Below are 22,299 nucleotides of genomic sequence, written 5' to 3'. Positions count from 1 at the left end.
AAAGCTGGGGCTGAAGGGGTTTGTTCTCCAAACTGTAAGAAGAAATATTTTGTCTTACTAGAAGGACCAGCTTAGCCAGTCGCGATGCATTCTCGCCAAGAACTCCCACCAATTGTTTATTACTAGTATCAGATTAAAGACGCATTTTCAAAAATACTGTGCTGTTTAAAACAGTTCTAGTTTTGTGACATAATATAATTTACTGGGGCAGCAGCATATTAGCCACAGCAATGTATGATACTGTATCTAGAACCGCGTTTTATGCTTAAATCTGCGAGGAAACAAGACTTTTTCCTCCCCACATGTATCATGTAGAGCTACCATCTTGGAGCAGCTTGCCTGGCTCCATCTTTCATAACAAGTCAATGAGATAAAAGGCTGCCTCTCAACTCAAGGCTTAGCAAATAAACCCTTTAGACTCCAGTCCACAAGGACGTCACCTTTTCTATCTGGACGTCCGTATCCTTACAGAATTGGTAGGCTGTTATGACGTTGTGTTACATGATTCCTACCCCATCAGATATTGCTCCGTTTTACATCCTTGCAGTCAGATTTCCTATATTTTCTCGTGGTTGCATATTTGTATTTAATTTTCCAAACCTGTCCAGAGAGAGTGCAAAAAGTTCCCTGGTTGGTTGTAGTCTTGTTAGGGGAACAGATGAGGTGCTACCATATTCGTGATTCTATGGCTTAGTTGTGAATTGGTGAACTGTTGCTGTTGAGATGTTGAAGTGCCGTCCTATCTACGTATCGGGCTGTAATCTTGTTTTTGTATGCAGTGCTTTAAAAGGACACTCCAGCGATCATATGAACATAATGCATATGATAGCTGACTGGTCCCTTTAAATAATGGGGCGTGGGATTCTGCAGAACCCCCCTATGGATTTTCCTGTAAAGTACTGTAATATGCTTTTTTTTTTTTTTGCTGGTGAGGCACCACTGTCATTTTAATCTTTGATAATACGGTATATGTATATCTCAGAATATTGCATTACCCTCCAGATTTCAACCACTAGCCACATCATTAAAAAGTACTGGCACTCTCCAGCTGACCAACTTGATTGTGGTATAGCACTTTGTATATGGCCATGGAGAAGACTCATTTAATAAAATTGTTATTTATGCACGTTGTAAGTCTTTTAATCCTCTATGACGCTGCTAGTCTAACAGCTTTGCTATAAGTTAGAGGACGCAAAAGCAGGTTGATGCGTCGTCCTCAATGAAAATCAACTTAAGGTCCTGTAAGAATTGGTTTTGGTTTCTTTCTCCAATATGGTCAGAGGGCCATCTAACTAACGGAAACTTTACACTGCTAGTGGTCCATGTGCAAGTCTGTTGAGACAAATTGCTTTTCACAGTTGGGCATAAGTTACTTGTGAAGGTGACTAAACTTTTAAATGCTAGGAATTGATTTACTGTCAAACGGGAGCTTTAAAAGATGACGTGATTGAAAGTATGCATACTACGGCAAGGAAAGGCCTTGGTAAATGGTTCTAACCCATTATTATCTCTGCTTGGTATCCCCATTCATTGCAATTTCTTGTTCCGCTAATGGAGGAAGTGTGCCAATAGTATATCGCTTGATATTCTTTATGAAACTGGAAAATGGCAAAAAATAATTGGAATTTGCAGGTTTGGGGCTGGCAAAATATTTTGGCATTTGATTGGTTTTTTTTTAACGCTTTTTCTTTAGGGATCAAGTTCTAAAATCTCCCCCCAAAAAGAAAATGATTCCACGGATAAAGAGAAGAGAAGGAGAAATGATTCTTCATCAGATGCGGAAACGGGCCGTGTCACATGTAATTCTGAGGACAGCCAGAACAGCAAATATATAAACCCCACGTTGCTCAGGCTGGATTTACAGACAACAGCTGATGTGGCTGAGAATATAAGCACTGTAAGTAGAGCTCATGATGATTAATATAGTCGTAGTGTACCAAAGCGGGAATCCTCTACCTAAAGGTGAAGAGATTTTGTTCAGTACTATTTTTTAATACAGAATATACATTCCAATATTGTTTTTATTATAATAAAATTCTAATAAAGTTCAGAAATGTCAAAATGTCCTTCATTTAACCTTTGTATTGATATAAATAAATATCAATATAGGAAATCCTTTAAAGGACATTAAAAAGCTATCATATGGACTTTAAGGCATATTATAGCTGCATGGTCCCTTAAAGTTTCCACGGCGGCCCCCTTGCAAATGTAGTAGCGTTTTTTTTCTTCTATTTTCTTCGCAAGAGATGTGTACCCCTGTCAGCTCGGACGACCAACGCTGGAGGGTGGGGGACCATTCAGACCCCAAATCTGTGTGCGATCCATTCAGTCGAAACTTTGTCACTGCCTTCTATAAGTAAAATAATTCACTCAAACTTGCATATTAAAAATTGTGTTTTACCCCGAGGTTTATTCAACACACCTCACAAAGCTGGTAAAAAATAACCAAAGACAAAACACTGTTAGTGGTCAGAAAATCTTTAAAAAAAAATACTTTACATTATTGTAAAACAGGTTATATTAACAGACATGTTAGAACCACATAACACCAAATAGTACCTTTTCTCCAAACACTATGTACAATTCTAAAATTATTATTATTATTTATTTTTTTTTAAGTAAAAGCAACACAAAAAGCCCTTTTGGAGTAGTTCTGCTCTCCCAGCATCCGTTAAAAATAACGAATAACGTACCTTCTTGGCCCCGTTAACCTGCAAAACCTGAATGCCCGCAGCAGTCCAAATGTCAAGTAAAAATAAAAGCAGACAGAAAAAAAAAACCTATTTACAAAAGTAAGAAAAAATCTGTAGTGCTTCAGATCAAATGGCTTAGTTATAAAAGAACTAAAAAGATTGAAATTCGGCTTTTGCAAAGTAAGGTTAGACTTGGTTGAAATAACAAAAGATCTTTCTAAAGGACACATAAATCATGTAATCTGTCTCTATAGGCCAGTGTCATCCAGGGAATTTAGTAAATGAAGCCCAGACTGTGCTCATGGTCCCAAATAAACCTTATGAATGGATCCCAGTGGGTACACCACATGGTGGAATGCATATCCGAGGCACTGAAACCGGAAGCAATGTGATCTATACACTATTTTCCTTAATATATGTAAACCTTAGAGAAAATCTAATACTATGAAGATTTAGTCATTGGGTTGAATAATAATATATCTATGCTTGGGATATGTCAATAAATCTAAGCCATATGTACAAACATACATCTAAAGTACATCTACTTACTGGACAACTTTTACTTAAACAACAACTTCTCATAAAACTTTGTAGGTCGTTTGCCATATTATAATATGCCGTTTCAGATCCAGGGTATTAAGGAAGCTGTTAGTCCGGAAATATTAGTGGTTCGATCTATAGCTCACTAGCAGTTGCCGAATTATTTACACCTTATGATGGACCGAAGCCTGAGGGCTGGAGATCCACAACCTCTCCACGCTGTGGTTAAACAATTTGCTGAGGATATGGCTTACATGCAGCTTATGAAGCATTGAGAAGTGGCTGCATATGCCCAAGTAGTAGTCTTTAGAATGGAAGAGTCAAGTTACAGTACTGTGGATGATTCCTGAATATACTATCTATAGAAAGGGACCTTATCAGCCATTAGATCCCTTACCCCATAATATTATTACGCCACCAAATATCATTGCAGATGTTCCATGGTGGATGTCTTTGTCAATCTTTACAGCCCAGCTGCATTGTTGAGTTAGTTTATGGTTTGACATGAACAGCACTCCGCCTGGAGCACAGCCTGGTAAAATGGAGAATGGCTGTGCGAGGGTCCCCTATACCTAAGTGCTATTTGCACGTTGGGGTATCCCGGATTTTTGTTTGGAGGAAGGGTTATAGCATAGCAGCTGCGCTTTAGCTCGAGTTTGGTCTCTTTAAGTGTGCAGAGAGGGCGACCCTCTGTTCGTCCATGCGTTTAGCTTGCGACCGCAGTATAAGGCTGAAGAAGTCCTCGTCTGGAACAGTGGGACCTTTCTTCGGGGGAGGAGGAGGGGCACAGCGCTGGTCATCCAAGCGGGAACCCTAAATAGAGGAAGATCAAAGTTAAAAAGAGCAACAGACATGCAAAAGGCAACCCCATTATTTGTAATGAGAACCCATTCTTTGATTAAATTGGTTGTCTGCATTTGATGAGAATGTTACACACCTCCAAAAAGTATGCAGCCAGGGATACTGGGAGGGATGGATGATTATTTTTACATAGAGCCGTCATACTCCGCAGAGCTGTACAATGTGGCTTACAGAAACGAGGTAAGGAGAGCTCCGGAGAGCCTGATCTACCATGCAGCATTATAAAGAATCTACCCGTCACTGCAAAAAGCGTAGGATGTACTATGCAGTCCTGATCTGTTCTGGCATTTTGTTAAATTACATTTATACATTAATTGATTTTTTTTTTTATGGATGGCATAGTAATTAGGTTCCTGTTTTTACATTACCTCCCCTTTCTTTTTGAGAAAAGCAGAGCAGCAACTTAGCACAGGTGGGCAGGTTAATACGTAGTAATCATCATGCAGACCCTGTGTACAGGGAGTCAGGGTGACTGCTGCCACGGTATAGAAATGATGCCGATTTCGAATGGGTATATTTAACATTTAAATGTGTAAGCACCATTAACAGTAAAACTGACAGACCTACTTTAAATGTCTTCAAATGAATGTGTGCTGTCACACATGTGCACCATGCTTAGAACACTGTGTGGCTTTTTGCACCCCCCCCCACTCGTGCAACACAACATTTAGTATTGGTGCACTTGTTTGGGAGTGAATGGGATGTCACAGTGATGTACATCCCATTTACTCTGGAACCTACTAGCAGCATTGAGGTACAGTTCCTTAAAATGTTCTTGTGCCTACCAAATATTGTTTAAAGGTCAGGACTACCAAGATGGTAACTTGAGGGCGTGCTGCGGATCTGTCAGTGGCCTGATCTCCTAAACCAACGGCCAGTGCAGTGTAAATGTATTCCAATGTGAGTCTTTCCTCACCCTACAAGCCTTTTCCAACAGAAGACAGGACAGTTCCTACCTGGCATTTTACCAACATGTCGAAGAAGTCTTCATCTGGCTCCCTGTTTTCACTGGCCATTAAGTGCCCCAGTACAGAGTGGTTGTTCTGCTGGTCAATTCGCAGTCCAGGCAGGTTACTGAAGCTTGCCCTCTGATCATCAAGTCTGCGACTTTGGGAACTTGCAAGAAGATCAAGGAACTCGTCGGTGCGAGGGGAGACCGCAGATGTGGACAATGCTGAAGAGGGACAATATAAAGTGGTGATATATATTTGTTTTGTTTTTTTTACCAAACCAAGTAGCTTGCCCTAAAACTCTTGTTAATGTATCATCAACATAAGTTACTTCCATGATATATGTGATACTTTGGAAACTTGGACCTGAAGATTCAAAACAATGTATGGAGAATGTGATCCTGTTGCTTAAGGGAACCACAGAGCTATGATGTGGATTTCTTGCGATTTCTGAACTTTAAATAGTTGTCACTCTGTGCTCATTTAAAGTTTACCCTTTAGCAGTACTTGTCTTATGTGAGATGGAACGTCAATCAGAAATAGGCAATTGTTTATGAATGAGAAATGTGAACGAATTCAAGGCCATTTACTCTTGAGCTATAAACATGCTTTCCGCTCTTGCACAATGGCTGAACTGATTGAAATAGTATTAACGAGCGCTGCAGCCTTTGGGTGTTCATCCTTTGTGTCAACCTACATTTTTTCATGGTTTTAGGAGGGGTTGAAGGCGAGGCCGTGGGAATGTTCACATGGTTCTTCTCCTGTAAGCTGCACCTCTGATCGTCCATCCGGTTGCTCTGAAAGCGGCTCAGGAGATCAAAGAAGCCTTCGTCGCCAATACTGTCCTGGACTGCAGTTTTCTGAAAGAAAACAATATGAAATTGCAATGAAATCAACTTAACACTCTTTCTAAAGAACAACAAACGATGATATACTACTTGTATGTAGGAACCACTTCAGATGAACTTTTTTTCTTTTCTTCATTTCCTGAAAAAGGACAAGCCTATGCCAAACAGTACAATTTTTTTTTTAGAAATGTAAAGCGTTAGGTAGCTTTTGTATAAGGTGTGTGTAGCTGCAATATACTTAATATTTATTAAAACAGAGAACTTTACAACAACCACCACGCCGTTCCATCTGATCTCAGAACGGGTAGGAACAGGGTTCTTGAAGGATGTTTCATTAAATGACGGTAAGAACCGTTACAGGCATTAAAGCACCGGTCAATGAGACGGATATTCTTGCCTAACCCTATTAACCTCATTTATTGGATTTCTAACGAATCCTAAGACCCTGTTAACATAATTCAGATGCTTCCTAAACCATTACAGCTAACTTTAGGTAACATTTCATCAGTATTAGAACAAAGTTTGCCAGAGAAGCTGTTTGGCACCTTAAATGCAATCCACGCAAAGGAAGCCAATATCTGTGGCAAAAGGTGGCAAAACCCCAGTGTCAATCAGTGCTAAAGTTCTTGCTCTGCTGAGTCTCGTCCTAACAAGTGCTAATCAAACAAATTTACAACAACGAGCAAGAACTTGGTGAGGAATAATCCTAGAGAGAGATCCCGACCACAGGCCGTTACGGCAGCCACTCGCACGGGTTCCTTACTGCCGTGTACAGAACGGTTACAGACTCGCTTTGAAAAGGTATCTCGTATTGGGTATTATGATTGCATAATCAGTCTTGCCCTACAATGAGATTCCTATTGTTGACTTTTCCCCCAGTACATTGTTAAAGCATTAATCCGCTACCCTTATTATTTTATTCAAATTTTATTTTTATTAGCAAGTGCACTTTAGAAGCCTTTAAACGTACGGTGTAACTTTTGTTTAGTTAAAAAAAAAAAAAGTTTCAATGAAACTACTTTGGACAATTATATATTTGCTTTATATATACAAATAAACAGACATAGGAGATATAATAAATGGAAATATGTACATATATGTACATACTGTCTTTGGTAGACTATATGGCAAACCACAATGTTATTTCCTATAGGGAAGTTTCCATTCAGGTGTAAATACAGTGTTGTATAAAGTAATGTAGCATTGAAGAAAAATGTGTTTCATATTGTTATCATAAACTTTGTATTTTTTCACATATGGGAGCAATTTAGGAAAAGGGGACTTAAAATCTGTACATAAAGCTAGGATCCATTTGTCAAAAAACTATAACAATGATTATTTTGAAAGGGAAGATGACAATTATTTTAAATGTAGTTTTTCATGCCAATTATGCCTTTACTAAAGATTAATCACAGTCTCTAATGTAACAATTAATAGGACAAGAAGAAAAACCATACCAGATGCTATATTACTAATAAGGTTTTCAGTGTTATTCTGCATTTTCCTTAAATATAAAGATGATGGGGACAGCGTTAAAGTAGCGAGTGTCTGGCAGCTAAATTTTTTGCAGTATTTATAATGGTGTATCTACATCTAAAATTGTCTGCCTGGTCACATTATTATGAATCCACAGAGTCCAGAACAACCACATTTCTGTAAAGCGCTGTATTTTGAGAAGGGCTTGTAGTTAAAACCAGTACCGTATTTCCCCAAGTATAGGACGCTCCCTTGTATAAGACGCACCCTTATTTTTGGGGGCCGAAATAAAAAAAAAAAATATTACATAAAGTTATTGTACTGGCTGCCTGGGCATGGTATGAGGGTGATTGATGTTGGCTGCTAGCAATTGTTAGCAATTGCAGTCCTATCATGCTCAGGCAGCCAGTACATGCACATCACTTTTAGCCTCTCTGTTCCCCCTCCCTGTGCCCTCTACACACTGATCCATGCTAACACACACACACACTTACTCCCCCTACCTTACCTGAACTGCAGATCTGCTGCCGCTCGCCGACTTCCGTGGGGGCCGCTATTTCCCCTCTGCCTTGCTTGAGCAGGAACTGAGTGGAGTCATGTGATGTGATGTGCATTCACGTGACTCCACTGGGTTCTTGTGCAGCCGCGGCGGATCAAGGTAAGCAGCAGGTCCCCTTTTTATAAAAAAAATATAAAAAATCTACCACCACTGTATAAGACGCACCCAATTTTTAGACCCCAATTTTTTCTAAAAAAAAAGGTGTCTTATACATGGGGAAATACGGTAAGTCATGAAAGCCACATATAAAAAATATTAACTTTAACTAAACTTAGGGCATCTGTCATGTGTTTGACTACTGGCCACATAAATCAGAAATATTTCCTGCATGCACTACTAATTTACTACTGGAGTCATTATGGTACCGGGTTAAATGTATTTCGCCTAGAGTATTTAACAGTGATTGGGTCAGGTGCTACGATCATAAGAAATATGATACGTTTAATATATATTAGTCCTGGTGGAAATAAAAAAATTACAAAATTTTTGCCTTGTGCTCTTATGTCCTCTGCTGCATTTTGTTTCACCAAGTCACTCCTCTGGTTTTAAATGATCTGTCATATGAAAAGGTACGCAGCCTCCCATGCGCGAGTACGTGCTGCTCTGTTCAATGGCAATAAAGCATCAGTAAAACTTACACGCTGGGAGTTTGTCATCTTTCTGCCAGCATCCGAAGAATTACTCGCGTCCTGTAACACTTTACTGGATGTGCTATTCTTAAGCTTCTTGCCCTTCAGTCTATTCACGAACATAAGCTTAGCAGATGGCTTTGAGAGAAGTGCTTTCTGTTTTGTGAGAATCTCGCTGTTCCAGTTCTGTACCTAAAAAAAGAAATAAATATGTATATAAATATCCCTATACTGTTTCTGCGACCCTTTGCCTATACTATAGAGTTCTAATGAACACTCCATATAATGCCCATGTACTTTGAACGTTGTAATATGAAGTGGCTTGATGTTCAGAATGGATCTTATTGAATCGATCTTCGGTGGTAGAAGGACTACCTACCGGAGAAGCGGTCTAAGGACAATGGGGCTTACGTATCTACAAAGTTGCTTCATCATCTTAGAAACCTATACAGTGTCCCTACTGACCCCATTCTGGTTGCTATGGCAATAAGACCACTTTTGTAACTTTGCATGAAAATCTATTTTGCATATATTGCCCCGGTGTGTCTACTTCCTATCCTACAAAATAGCAAGAATAGCTGTAACGTCTGTAACACAATGAGATATGGTGTTTAAACAAGAAGATATTTATATCCCAGTCATGTAATAGATTCAAGCCAATACTAACAGATGAAAAGCAGTCCAGCACCGCCTGCTCCTCTTAGAGTTTAACAGATTATTTAAAAAAACTCAGAAAAAGTTATAAAAACGGCATGTCTACAATTACACAAAAATTGTCTTGGATGCTTAACATAATGGAAGATTTATTTAGACGGGTCCAATCACCTTCTCTGGAGTTAACTTTACAAGTTCCAGGTTCTCCATGCTGTGACGTCTGCTTATTCTGGGCCGGGCTCCTTTTAAACAAATACAAACAAAAATAAATGCAAGTACAGAAGTTTTCAGACATAGATATTGCACATATTGTGTTGATGTTCCATTAAAATAATGCATGTACTCTTCTTAAGAAGGCCAAGCATGTAACCCAAAGAGGTATAAATAGAGTAAGCTAGGGGCAAACAGCGGGACGTACAAGAAATAGCATCGTTAAATATAATCCCTGTATGCCAAAGCAGTACCAAACTACAAATGTAAAACAGAAGGGCTTAGCGCTTAAGGAGTAGATAAAGATGTGGGTAATGGATATGCCGCTTACCATGCACACTGGCGTCCGTGTCCTGGATTTCTGAGAGCACGGATGTATTGGTGCTGTAGCTGAGTCCCAGTACCATCTGCAGGTCTGAGAGGTTCAATTGCGCTGTAAGTTCACCGTTACGATCTCCCAACTGGAAAATGAAAAAGTTCCCGGAAAAGCTCAGTATCATCCCATATAACGGCTATTTTCCCACATACACATAGAAGTATACAGCCCCAATTCGTTGGTTTGCAGCCAGCTAAGTCAAATTTTAATTTTTTAAGAGATAATCTTTTAAAACAACCAACTTTCTCCCCATCCCTAAAATGACCAAAAGCTCATATTGACAATAAAAAAAAGTTAAGCACAGTACATATTACTTTGGATCCATCTGAAACAGGTTACAATATATTGCTTAAAAATAACACCACACTGATAATGCCATACAATGGGTTAGCGGGTTGTGGCTTGGCACAAGTTGAGTTAGGCTCTAGGCCTAGGCATCTGGGTTGGGCTCTTGTTAAGATGGCTTGGCTCTGGCTCTGGCTCACACTCCTTCGCTCCTCAACCAGCTCTGTCCTCGGATATAGAAGACATATTGTACGCCATGCAGTAACAGCAAGTTACAAAGCACACGAACCTTGCCAAGTAAGTTTGTCAGACAAACCAGGCTCTCTGACCCATCACGACGGACTGGATGCATTGCATTATTGGTTACTTCAGAAAGAACTACTCTCAGTTTATAAAATAACACCATCGACAGAGTGCCACCTTGTCATGTTTACAAATACAAAAACGTACACATTACCTCTCGTGAAATGTCTAGGTGTTTCTCCGCAAAGTGGACAGCTTGGTCGTGGTTTCCTAGGGCAGTGTATGCATTTCCCAAACTCCAGCAGGCCCGGCCTTCTCCAACTCTGTAATAAAAGCATGTTACCAAATTTGCTGTAATTCATAGCAGTACAAGAACTTCTACAGATTTAACTATGGCATCTACGTGATTAATTCCGGTACGCTAATCTTGCAAGGTCAACATAACGGCGCAGCAACCTTGTCGCTGTTGTGGTAGAGTATAACTCATCGGAAAACGACAAGACCGGCCAAAATACAGTTCCACGGCCTCGTGTTTCTGAAATCTATAACTTTGCAGGGTTGATTCGGGCACTGGTAAATCATTCTCCTTTGTCAAATATCATGGCTGCAGCCCAGTAAGGTGGGATTAACCACACAATATGTCCCTGTTTTTAGTCTCAGAGCCTACAGAGACCGTGTGGAGTTTTTCAGCTGAACATAGCTATCCATCATCTTCTCTGCAAACATCAAGTGAATCCCTGAACCCTTTAAACCTAAAAGGTACAGACTTTTTTTATTCAGCATTTCGTGAAATTCTTGTGATGTTCCAGTAAGAATCACCAGCTGGAAGTGCCAGATTCTCCTGTATAACTAATGCATTAAGATAACTGCGAATACACAAAGTTACGCATCTAAATAGCAGACGAAGGAGACATTAATATGACATTTTTTTAAAGTCCAGAATAATACTGTATGCACAGCCATCTCCAGTACATTTCATATGGGTAAACCAGTCGTGGGGATTGGCTGTTTAATGTTAATAGGGGGTCTGTGTGAAATTCCTTACAAGGGTGCTAGAACTCGGAGCTACAAGTAAATCAACCTAAAGTCCACAGATATAACGAAGGGAGGGGCTCCTGCCGACAAATCTGATGGTCTATATCCGGGCAACAGAGGCACCCAAGGACCTGTGCCAATGCCACCTCTAGGTAACAGGTGCAAGAACACTATATACACGCTATTCTGAAATTCTTGGCAGAAACAGTTCTGTAACCAAAACCAGATGTCAGTCGGGCTAGAAGACTTTAAAAACAAAAGTATGAAAGAAAGATGATGTGTAATTTGAGCACTCACCGGTCATTGAGTTCCTGGGCAATGACAAGATGCTTCAGATGATAATCAATCGCCTTTTCATAGTCCTGAAGAAGAGTGTACGTATTTCCTAAGCTGTAGCAGCTCTGTGCCTCTACAGCCCTATCCTTCAGCTGCCGTGCCAGCTGCAGTGTCCTCCTACAGGAACGCAATGCAGATCCATTAGATCATCTTGGTTCAAAAGGGCAGCACTGATGTACTTAGCAAATTATAGTTATAAAACAACGCAATACAATGTATTAACCTAAATGTCATCATTTACGCCGATTAAAGCCCTTTAGATAAACAGGCATGCAACACCTTGCAATGCCTCCTTGCATATCTTGAGGCAAGCAAGAAGCAGGTATTTAGCATTTTTTGTTTATTTCAGAGACAAAATTACATCCGGAACAATGCAACAAGCACAACAACTATTACATAACTGGAGCATCAAGCATTCAAGCTTGTAGCATCATTGATTACAGATCTTGGCATCTCTTAGCGACCAGCAAAGAGTTCATGCCAAGACAGTATTATTAGGTACAACATGTTCGTAGTATAAAGTAGTATGATTTGGTATCTTGTGAAATTTAGAATTATCCTGAATTAACGTTTCCCTATTTATAGTTAGAAAGTTTCAATAATGCTATTACAGGGGTAGATTTTGTGTATATAGCAGAGCTATCCCCGCACAGATACCGACGGGCAGCTGCTTGGTAAAGTCTAGGGCAGGACCCGCGTTACTAAATGTATAGGTGTGTCTTAATCTGTCAATTCTAGTTTTGTCATAATAGCATATATGCAATAAAATGCATCATAATATGACTCATGGTGGAAGTAGTTGGAAGAGGTTAGCATCTTACTTGTAATATTCTGCTGCCATTTCAAATTCGCCGAGGAAGATAAACGCATTTCCCAGGTTACTGTAAGCTCTTCTTTCTGCCGACCGGTCACCGAATTCTCGCGCAATTAAGAGACGCTATAAACAAAGTAAAGAGACCAGGCTGAAAAGGGACAGTTTCAGAAAAAGCAAGATATTGTAGCAGCTTAACCCTAAATGTCCAGCGAAGGGACAGACACACATGCCATGGTGTAGATTAGATCATGTATTAAAATATGGAAATCTCCTTAACTAAAATCTATGTGCTAAATGTTTTTTTTTATTATTTGTTTATTCCATTTGGTTTCCTCATGCATATGTGTATGTGTTTGATATTGTTACTAAAATGATTTATTTTATACACATGCACGTGTGCTACCATTCTGGGACATGACATTTACAGGGTTGGAGTCAAGGAACCCGAGACAAGTAAGTAGGATCTAAGCAAAGAGAAGGAAACACCAAAGATGAGATTGTTCCCCGTCCATAGTGAAAAATCAGGAGATTGCATGCCAGTAATTCATGTAATTGTGTATATTTGGATATATATTCATTTTTAAACTAACAGGTAAGGAAATTCCCTATCCTGAAATTATATTCCCTCTTCTCACTCCACCTTTAAAAAGATTGTGTCAACAGTCAGCAACTTTACAACAGAGGAGCAATGACTCCATGCTTAGGAATAATCATGCAGATCTTGAAAACTTAAGATGGCTGCTCCAAATGGAGTTTGATGTCAAATTAAGTTGATGTACCTGCTCGTGGGACATGACTGCCTTGCGAAAGTTGCCAAGTAAATAATGTGTATTTCCCAGGTTTCCATACGCACGTCCTTGGGCTGCTCGGTCTCCCACATCTGTTACAATTAATAGGTTTGCTCTGCAAACAAAACACGCAATGAGCGTTATCATCAATGCATTTGAAGTACACAGAGCCAGATTTGCTATTAGATGGACAAGCCATGTGCCACATTTTAGTTTTCCCATGTGCGGCAAAGAGAAGGGGTAGATGGTAACACACGCTCCTCATCAATGCCCTGCGCATTTCAACCAGTCTCCATCCCAATTCTGCCCTGTTACCCTCGTGCCTATAGCTTATGTCATGCCTATACCCCTCCATCAAAACCATTAAATAAATATATATATATATATATATATATATATATATATATATATATATATATATATATATATATTATACATACACACAGTACACAGGATAACACAGATGTGTAAAATGTGTTCAAATAGCATAAATTGCCACAAAGTTAGTTTTTAGAAACTTTGTCAAAGTCCTTCCTCATGGAGAGAAAGGAAATGTAACCTTGGGTGTTTAAGTAAGGAAACTGCTTTTTCCCCCCCGACATAACATACTAGCTGGTGTGCCGTCATTCGCAAGACTCCGATCAGTTTAGTTCAACTTACTCATAGTAATCCACAGCTCGTTGTAGAGAAGCTTTGACCTCCTCCGGGAACTCGCCGGGGTCTCGTGTCCCTGTGCAGGCCAGGCTCTTGCCCTTTGAATGGTACACATTTCCCAGATTGTACAGTGCTCTTGCCTCCCCAACCTAGACAGATGTGAGAATAAATGATTAAAAGATTTTTAATCAGGAATATGCTTTCCAAATTGATGCTTTAGTAGGAGTTGATGGAGGAAACAAGCCTCGGGTTATGAGCAGAATTCCGGGAAGTACTAGAGGCATTACAAACATAACGTTAGTGAGGGGGCAAAAAGACAGTCTGTCGGTTTCAACCTTTGCAGGATATCCCTAACCTTTTACATTAGAATAAAATGGCATGCAGAAAACTATTCTATCAAACAGTCCCAACCACCCGCTCAATAAAACAGAGTCAAAAAATTATTTGTCTGTCTCGAGCTATAAACTAAAGTGAAAATAAAAAAGCAAAGTCACATTATATGCTCACATCAAATAAAGTAAAATTATTTTGGTCAGACCTACTGTTCTATGTTGTACTTTACAAAGCTAGCAGGTAATTTGTTGGCGCTTGATAAATAAAAGGTAATAATAATAATATAGCGTGGTAAACCTGAAGTGGGGTCTACATATTGTATGGCTTCTATTAATACTAATTTAATAAAATGTACTAATTTTTTATTAGTGTTTGTGCATCCCATGCTGCCGGCGGGAACCCCACCTCCGCTACTGTATTCAACCTTCTATAAGGCATTTGTCTTGATAGTTAGGGAAGACATTCATATCGCTTTTCTTTTACTGGCACGATGGTAAATAAAACTAAATGGCACAGCACATACCTTATCATACAGCTCCCGGGAAATTTCTAAGTGCCGCTCGCAACAAAGAACCGCTTCGTCAAAATTACCCAAGACCTTCAGTGTATTTCCGAGGTTACCGCTGGCTTTGGCTTCCCCTAGTCTGTCTCCAATAGTCCTGTGCGAGAAATATCTATCAGTATGACAGGAACATCAAACATGCAACATTGCCAAGGTTTTTAAACGTTATTCATTGACTGTTGTCCGCCATCTTTACAGGCAAACACAGGTGACTCGCTAGTTTCCACAGATCGACCATGTCCGAGTACCAATACTTGGAAGATCAGCCATCAGCGAATGCTGGTTTTTTGCAACCCTACCTTAAAAAGACACAATCCAGCCATCATGTGCACATTAATATAATAGTGGAGATTTCAAAATTGATTTCAATAGGAATGCTTTCCCGTTTCAAACAGCCAGGGTGAGAATGTCAGAAAATGGAGGAGATGGGGAGCTACAGCTTCTCGCTACGTGCTTCGTTTTTCTATTTTAAAGAATGCATTCTTCTTTAGTCCGGGACAGTTAAGTATCCCTTTTAACCATGATGACTATTATGATTTCGGTGTATGGGTCACCAAAAAGGGCTAAAGAGGCTTTTATTGCTAGCTGTAGTGACATAACCGAGCATGTACTAAAGCTTTCTGTGTATATTGACTACCGTAGTGAGAAACCTATTTGTTATGGTTGCTTGAAAGTCAGGCATTTACTTTTTTATTATAGGTTCAAATAAAGAAAAGGAAACCCATGGCCCTTTAGTTGGTAAGTTGGGTTCACAGCAAGTGATCTTGTGTTTCTAAATGTAAGACACAGGTACGGTAAGCGTAAAATGAGCTATTAAATGTACCTTACAGAGGATCTGTGATACAAGGCTTTATATAAACTACAAAGTGTTTTGTACTCTATTAATCTTAGTCTTTTTACTTTACCAGTCCCTTACCGAGCTTGTAAACTAATCTCGCTTTCAGGCTGCTTATTTTATCTTTTTAAATCTTTGTAACAATTTCACAACTGTTGCAGGAAGCAGGACATAGAAGGCTTTAAGACGGGCACAAAGCTTAATGAGCTCCAGAGCCGCTACAATGAAATTTACTATTAAAAAAATAATGGATTAAAAAAAAAACAAAAAAAAAAAAAATACCTCTACAGGTACTGTAAAACTTTAGTAGACGCTGATTACGTATTATTTATTTCGGATTATTTTTGTTTCTAAAATAATTCTGCTTAAATCAGCCAGCGTGATATGCAGAAACCAGAATAATCATGGGTGGTTTTTGCCTTTAGGATGAATTAAAGAAACTCCATACCCAACGATAGGTAAAGGAAATCAAAATTAGGTCGGCCATCTTTTTTCTAAGATTTATTTGGTTTAAAAAAAACTAAAAAAACTAAAAAAACAACGTATTGCCTTTACAACCGAGAATGTACCCGTGTCTGTGTAGCAGGAGCCAATGATCGGTCTTTGGCCCGAGGTTACCTTGCTAGTGTCAGGTCATGGTGGTGGTATTCCAGAGCTTTATTGTACTCGTGAAGGTAGAAGTAGGCATTGCCCAGCTGGCTGTAAATGGCGCTCAGGGTTTTCAGATCTTCTGTTCCCACCTGCACAGCAGCCTCGAAGAAGGACACTCCTGCGCGGCAATCTCCAGCTTTGCATAAACGCTCACCTTCCAGAGCCAGCTCTAAACATGATGCCTCCATTCTTAAAATACAGAATTGTTTTTAATTAGATTGTTTGAAATTGTAAACACATGTTTTATGACAGCAATGGAATCGGATGCATCTGTATTTCCACAATAAAATAGGTTGGATTGCATGAAAATATCGCTGCTGTTGTTAGAGACGCTGTAATTCAGCAATTCTCTGACATGAATGATTCACGAAGTCTGAATTTTGAAACCGCAGGGAAGGTCTCAATTCATGAATTAATAAACAGAGAGAAGAGCAACCAACCAAGAATGTGGAAAGTGGAACAGAGCATCAGAAACGGCACAAAACAACATTAATATTCAGAGAAGGTATATTAGATTGACTTAAAGAATAATCTCTAGTAACAAACTTTAACATCTGCACCATACAATGTGTTCAGTCCATTTATTAGAATATGATGTCAGTCTGTAAATTACCCAGTCATTATATGGTCATGTCATCACACTTATTTTAGGTGACATTTAATATATCGCTATAGTTATTAACCTGATGTTCACCTACCTTGTCGATGATGACAAGAGGTGTGATAAATACAAACCGGTCACCAGATCTATGACATGAATGTCACCTTCATTATAATTATAGGCCCAATGTTACTTAACGTATGAGCAAAGCCATAACCCACAACATTTATCATCCATAATGAGCCATTTGAGTTCCATGACCATTGAAATTATAGTCCAGCAATGAATGAATAAGACTATGCAGTTAAGATAGCTTTACGAAACTCATTAAATAATACGGCTTTACTGTTATGCTTGCCTGTGTGAGGGTTTCACCTGTTGGTCTACATAAAACGTATGGGTGACCTATAGATGTTTTGTCGTATCATTTTCATCATATTAAAACAAAGAAAGCATCCATTACTAGTATTAAAGAGACCGGAAACATTAAGATACTCCCTCCAATACCCCATACACTAAAATGCAATAAGTTGTCAAACACAGAAGAAACAGACCATGTTAACTACCTTGGAGATTTTCCACAACCCAAGCAGAAAGTCATGACGGACATTCTCAGCGCGGGAACCCAACATGCACTTTAGAGGGGTAAATAACGCTATAACAGAAGATCCCCAATGAATGATCCATTCCAATTCTAAACGTGATCTTAGCGAAGGTTCCTGGTTGCAATCAAACGGCAAGCACACCTTCCATTGTGTTTTGGAGGTAATGTAGATAGAAAAGGGACTGCATTAGGAAATATTCTGTGCCGTCGGGAACTAGGTTAATCTTAAAAACACAACATGGGTAATCTCGGCTAATCTCCTGCCAGGCTGTCTGCCCTGGCCACCGCATGTTAACTGACACAGCCAATTAGTGTCACCATTTCAGTGGTTTGTCTTCTTAACCTGCGAGACACCTACTCGCATTGCCGTCTTGCTAACACATATTTCGATATTCCTGTAATGTGTTTGAGAACATACCCCATGATACACCAAAAACGTTTCTAGGCACCCACAACAGATTCGTAATGAAAAGATGACTCTCCCCTGCAAATACTGCTTCATTTACTTACAACGAATGGAAAGGATTTTTGTTCATCTTAGATGTGATAAATAAGAACACACTTCTTGTTAGTGGGTGCTGTATACAATGGCTTGTTTTAATTCACAATTCTGTAGCATGATCTGTGTATGGGTTTAAGACTCTGCCGGCAATGTGTTTATAAGGAACCGTTTGCCGGGTCATGTTTACAATCCAGCTGGTATGCAGGTGGCTTTGTCTCCGGGTCGTGTTTCGTTACAGGCTTACATGACTGTAATAACATACTAACTATGCACTACCAGAAGCGCGTTCGTTGGTTTCTAGCACACTACTGTGTACATGGCTATCACAAAAGGTTCCATGTTACCACAATGCTACCTGGTGCACACTACGTATGAAGTACAGAGTAGACAATTCAGGACAAGTAACCTATATAGACATAGACAACATCTTATAATACAACGTGAGAATAAATGTCAGAACGGTCATTAAAAAACGAGCAAGTACAGTCATGGTTTACATCTATAAATCTAATTCCATCTACCATGGAGTACCTAGAATGCAAAAAAAAAATAATTCATCCTTCATTTCTGGGGTCAAATGTCTCATTTCTGGTGTCTCGTATGGGAGTAGAGGAGATCCCTGCTCCTAACAAAACGGATCTATCTTCCACAGGGTGAAAGAGGATATTGTTTCATCTCTCATCAATCCCACTATAAAGCTACCGAGCCTCGAACGCCTGCTACCAACGCACCCTTCCATCTCCTAGATTTGTTCTCATGCTTGAAGACCAACTTGCTGAGCTGCATAAAACAGTTTTAGGCTGGGTTTCCACTTGGTTTTTTTTTGTGCTAAAACGCCCATAAAAACGCCAATTCAGCCACAGCCAGATGTTAGCTGTTCTTCAATAGGAAATCGCAGAATGCCATATCCACTTGGCGTTTTTCTGTTTGGCGTTTTTTCAGTCCTCTTTAGCGTTTTTCTGCTTTTTTGGGCTCTGTGGCAGTTTTTCAAAATCGCAGCATGTTGACTCTCTGGCGTTTTTTGCAAGGAAATCTTGGCGTTTTTCTTCAATAGAAGTCTATGGGAGAGAAAAAACGCCATGAAAAAGCCATGAGGGTTTTGCCTTGGCGTTTTTTATGGCGTTTTTTTCCACAGTTACAATGCAGAGGATGGACCCAGTATCTGTGTGTCCTACGAGAAATAGGCTGGAAACAAACAGTTTCACACAAAACAAAGTCCATTTTGAATTTTACACCATTTGGAACAAACACACCATTACAAACAAACATACCCAACTGGATCCTGCGTGCCAAAAGCAACAGCAAACCATTTGCACCATCATTTGGGGCCAATCTTCCTAGAGGAGCAGACATTCGGAATAAAGCATGCCTTACAAACCACAGAAAAGAGACAAAAGGGTCCGCCGGGGCGTGTTTAAGTAGAACTCTACCAAGGAAATGACATCAGGAGGGGGCAGATACTTGCCATTTATCCTAATCCCTTTTAGCTGGGTGAAAATTCCAAAGTGTAAAGGCTGGAAAAACTGCCTAAGGTCAAAAAAGCAATTTCCACAGAAAGGCTAAAACGCCAGAAAAAACACCAAAACGCAGGAGAATGCAGTGGCAGTTTTCTTGGCGTTTTTCATCAAGAAAAAAACGCAGGACAAAAACCCAAGTGGAAACCTAGCCTTATGGGTTCTAATTCATGCTCCTTTCATTAAATACACTCTGGCCCAGCCAGTGGAGAAGAAGTGTCATTCACATGTACAAAACTTTCCAATCGTTCCAACGTCACAGATAGGGGTGGGAATTTCCACTAATTTGTGACCAGAATTTTTTTTTAAACTTGGAACAATATTTTAAGGCATTTAAGGATCCGACAAATTTATTCAAACATGAGTCATAGTATTCTGGAATATCTATAAAAAGTTTGGGGGGGGTTAACGGGGGAAATATCATAGTATTCTGTATCTTTTAAATCTGTTTTTAATTTACTTCACTAGCTGACCTAGGGTTCCTCAGTACAAAAAGATAGAGAAAAGCCAATGAGGAAGAATAAACATGGAATCCTGAGAACAGAAGTTCTTGCCCCATATCTCTTCTGTGCTCAAATGGACCTGAAGTCAGGTTGACCACAATGCAGTAGAATAGGTTAGTTGTAAAGGAATGTTTTTGTGATTGAATTGCTATTTATGTTCTTTTATATTAAAACCCTTTCTGCTTGATGTCACATTAGAGGGCATAACTAACTTGCACGCCTTTGGCACAGAACAGTCCTGGCAGAGTTCAATCCTAAACCCAGGGAGAATGTACTGGGAGTGCTTCAATGCATTACTCTGTACGAGTGTGGGGGAAAATGTTGTTTTTATACTTTAATGTGGAACTCCTATGGAAAAACTATCCTCGAGCATTAAATATAGTGCTGTATGCAGTAATGTAGGTTACCTTTGACAAATACCCATTGTGGAGCGCTACAGAATATGATGGCGCTATATAAAACAATAGTAATCATAATACTTGCTACAACAGACTTCCTTTAACTGCAGACCCGGCTGCCATTCTTGTCAGTCATGGGATGTCTTGGGTGTCTTTCCTCATCAGACACCACGCTGAGCTGATTCTTTAAAGCAATGCTAATGAAGTCCGAACCTCCATAGACTTTTATTGGTCAAAGTGTCCAATGGGTTATCGATGCGTCATTTGTTCACCAGAGGCAGTAGAATAAGAGTTTTTGGGTTAAGAAAATAGAGATAGAACACGTACTAAAAGCTACTATGGAGCCCCTAATATTGTCGATGATTATACTTTAATCTGATCCCAGTAATAAAAAAAAAAGGTAGGGCTTTTGCTTTAGATAACCAACTAAGGTAACATCTTTACTATTTATAAAACAAAAATGATCATGTCATTCATAAGATGAAGCGTCACAAAAAGTAGACATCAAAAATGAGCCAATGATTGTGATGAGCGGGGGCCCGTGTATTTTAGCACGGGTGCAACGTGTCACCCACCTTATGGTGGCACCATTGGCTACTGAAGCATACGGAGAGAATTGTAGTTCTCTGGAAACTCCAAAGCAAATGTGATTTTGACAAGGGTGCAAATGTACTCAAATTTGCTACATTGAGGGGGATGTTCTCCCATCGACAACAATCCTCCGCTCCTACTGTTGCTTCCACTGACTGGGTATTTCGGTAAAAACGGGTGTATAAAAGGTCATACATTATTGAAGACACACAATGCAAATCCGGGAAGAGGAACCAAAGGAAAGTAGGATAAATAATGTAGTAGTCGGCCATATGTTTTCCGATCAAAATACCAAGTAGTGGGTTGTTTTTAAATTATAAATCATTACAATGGTGATAAAAAATACATACCGAAACATTATGTGATGAATGATGTATGTGATGCATTGTGGACTTTTAGTAACTAAGTTTTTAAGGGCTGTCAGAGCCAATCAGCATCTATTAGCAAATTAGCAACAGAGGGGTGGAATAATCAACTGATCCCGAGAAAAGGAATTGAGACCGATACACCACGGGGAAAGGTATCTGAATTTCCTTTTCTCAGGATTTAATACTTACACATTATTTTAATCTATAAGCACTAATGTATTGGGTTAGTTAGCCAACAGAACTGAAATGTGTAGGATTTGGGAAAGCGGTTAACAAACGCAGTCAACATTTAATTAGCCCTATTTTACAATGTTCACTTTCCAGATATTTTCAGCAAAAAAGAAACAGTTTTATACAAAAATAAGAAAAATAAGAAATGACACATCCCAGGTCTAAACCAAGGGTGTCTACACCGGTTAGGGCGGCGGACATATCCATGCATACAAAAAACAAGCATCATTAAATCCGTCCCACTTAAGGTACTCAAGGACCCGCATCTAATAAATGTTCTAACAACCTAGAAGAGCTGGTGGGATAAAACAGTGAAAAAGAACACAACAATATTCTTACCTGTAACGCACATGAAGACTAGGGTCCTCACGCATGCTTAATAAAATTTCAGTCCCCTCCATCGGGATGCATTCTCAGAACCATTAAAAAGGTAGGTGAAAAATTCTTACAAACTCTATTTAAGGACCACAGGTGTCCTCCGGGATGGAGGGATTCCAAGAGAAAGAAGACAAAAACGAGTCACTGCTTTCTAGAGCTGGTATCATTATTATTCCTTCATTTAAATCTTCATTTATCTAGACGTGAGATGCCACGCATACAGGCTCCTGGCTCTTGAAAGCATGCTGGCTCCATTCGGTTGCCGTTCTGCAGAGGG

At 39.5% G+C, this 22,299-nt stretch overlaps 1 protein-coding gene across 2 annotated transcripts; it reads right to left on the bottom strand.

Annotated features, from left to right (window-relative positions):
• Positions 1–3,878: 3,878 nt before the first annotated feature.
• On the bottom strand, positions 3,879–22,045 carry LOC149280788 (G protein-signaling modulator 2-like). Of its 2 annotated transcripts, none has more exons than XM_089500082.1 (14): positions 21,984–22,045; positions 16,300–16,521; positions 14,808–14,943; positions 13,958–14,100; positions 13,289–13,412; positions 12,517–12,632; positions 11,657–11,812; positions 10,539–10,647; positions 9,752–9,881; positions 9,382–9,452; positions 8,562–8,748; positions 5,742–5,894; positions 5,051–5,268; positions 3,879–4,046 (listed from the first exon to the last, which is right to left on the bottom strand). In XM_089500082.1, the coding sequence occupies exons 1-14, from the start codon at positions 22,043–22,045 to the stop codon at positions 3,879–3,881; spliced, it is 1,995 nt and encodes a 664-aa protein (XP_089356208.1). The 2 variants fall into 2 exon arrangements, with proteins under 2 accessions (XP_089356208.1, XP_089356207.1); XM_089500081.1 differs by having other exon boundaries at positions 5,742–5,904; positions 8,566–8,748.
• Between the last annotated feature and the right edge of the window lie 254 nt (positions 22,046–22,299).

The sequence above is a fragment of the Sceloporus occidentalis genome, unplaced genomic scaffold (assembly GCF_023333645.1).
Source record: "Sceloporus occidentalis isolate IW3139 unplaced genomic scaffold, rSceOcc1.0.p SCAF_147, whole genome shotgun sequence".
Taxonomy (NCBI): domain Eukaryota; kingdom Metazoa; phylum Chordata; class Lepidosauria; order Squamata; family Phrynosomatidae; genus Sceloporus; species Sceloporus occidentalis.
The sequence above is the reverse complement of the archived record's forward strand: the minus strand, read 5'-3'. Positions and strand labels throughout refer to the sequence as shown.

Coding starts and splice junctions, on each gene's coding strand:
- LOC149280788 (XM_089500081.1), bottom strand. CDS start 22,045: ATGGAGGGGACTGAAATTTTATTAAGCATGCGTGAGGACCCTAGTCTT. Junction 14,101..14,807: donor CCCGGGAGCTGTATGATAAG/GTATGTGCTGTG, acceptor ACATCTGTCTAG/GTTGGGGAGGCAAGAGCACT. Junction 13,413..13,957: donor CGAGCTGTGGATTACTATGA/GTAAGTTGAACT, acceptor TTTTGTTTGCAG/AGCAAACCTATTAATTGTAA.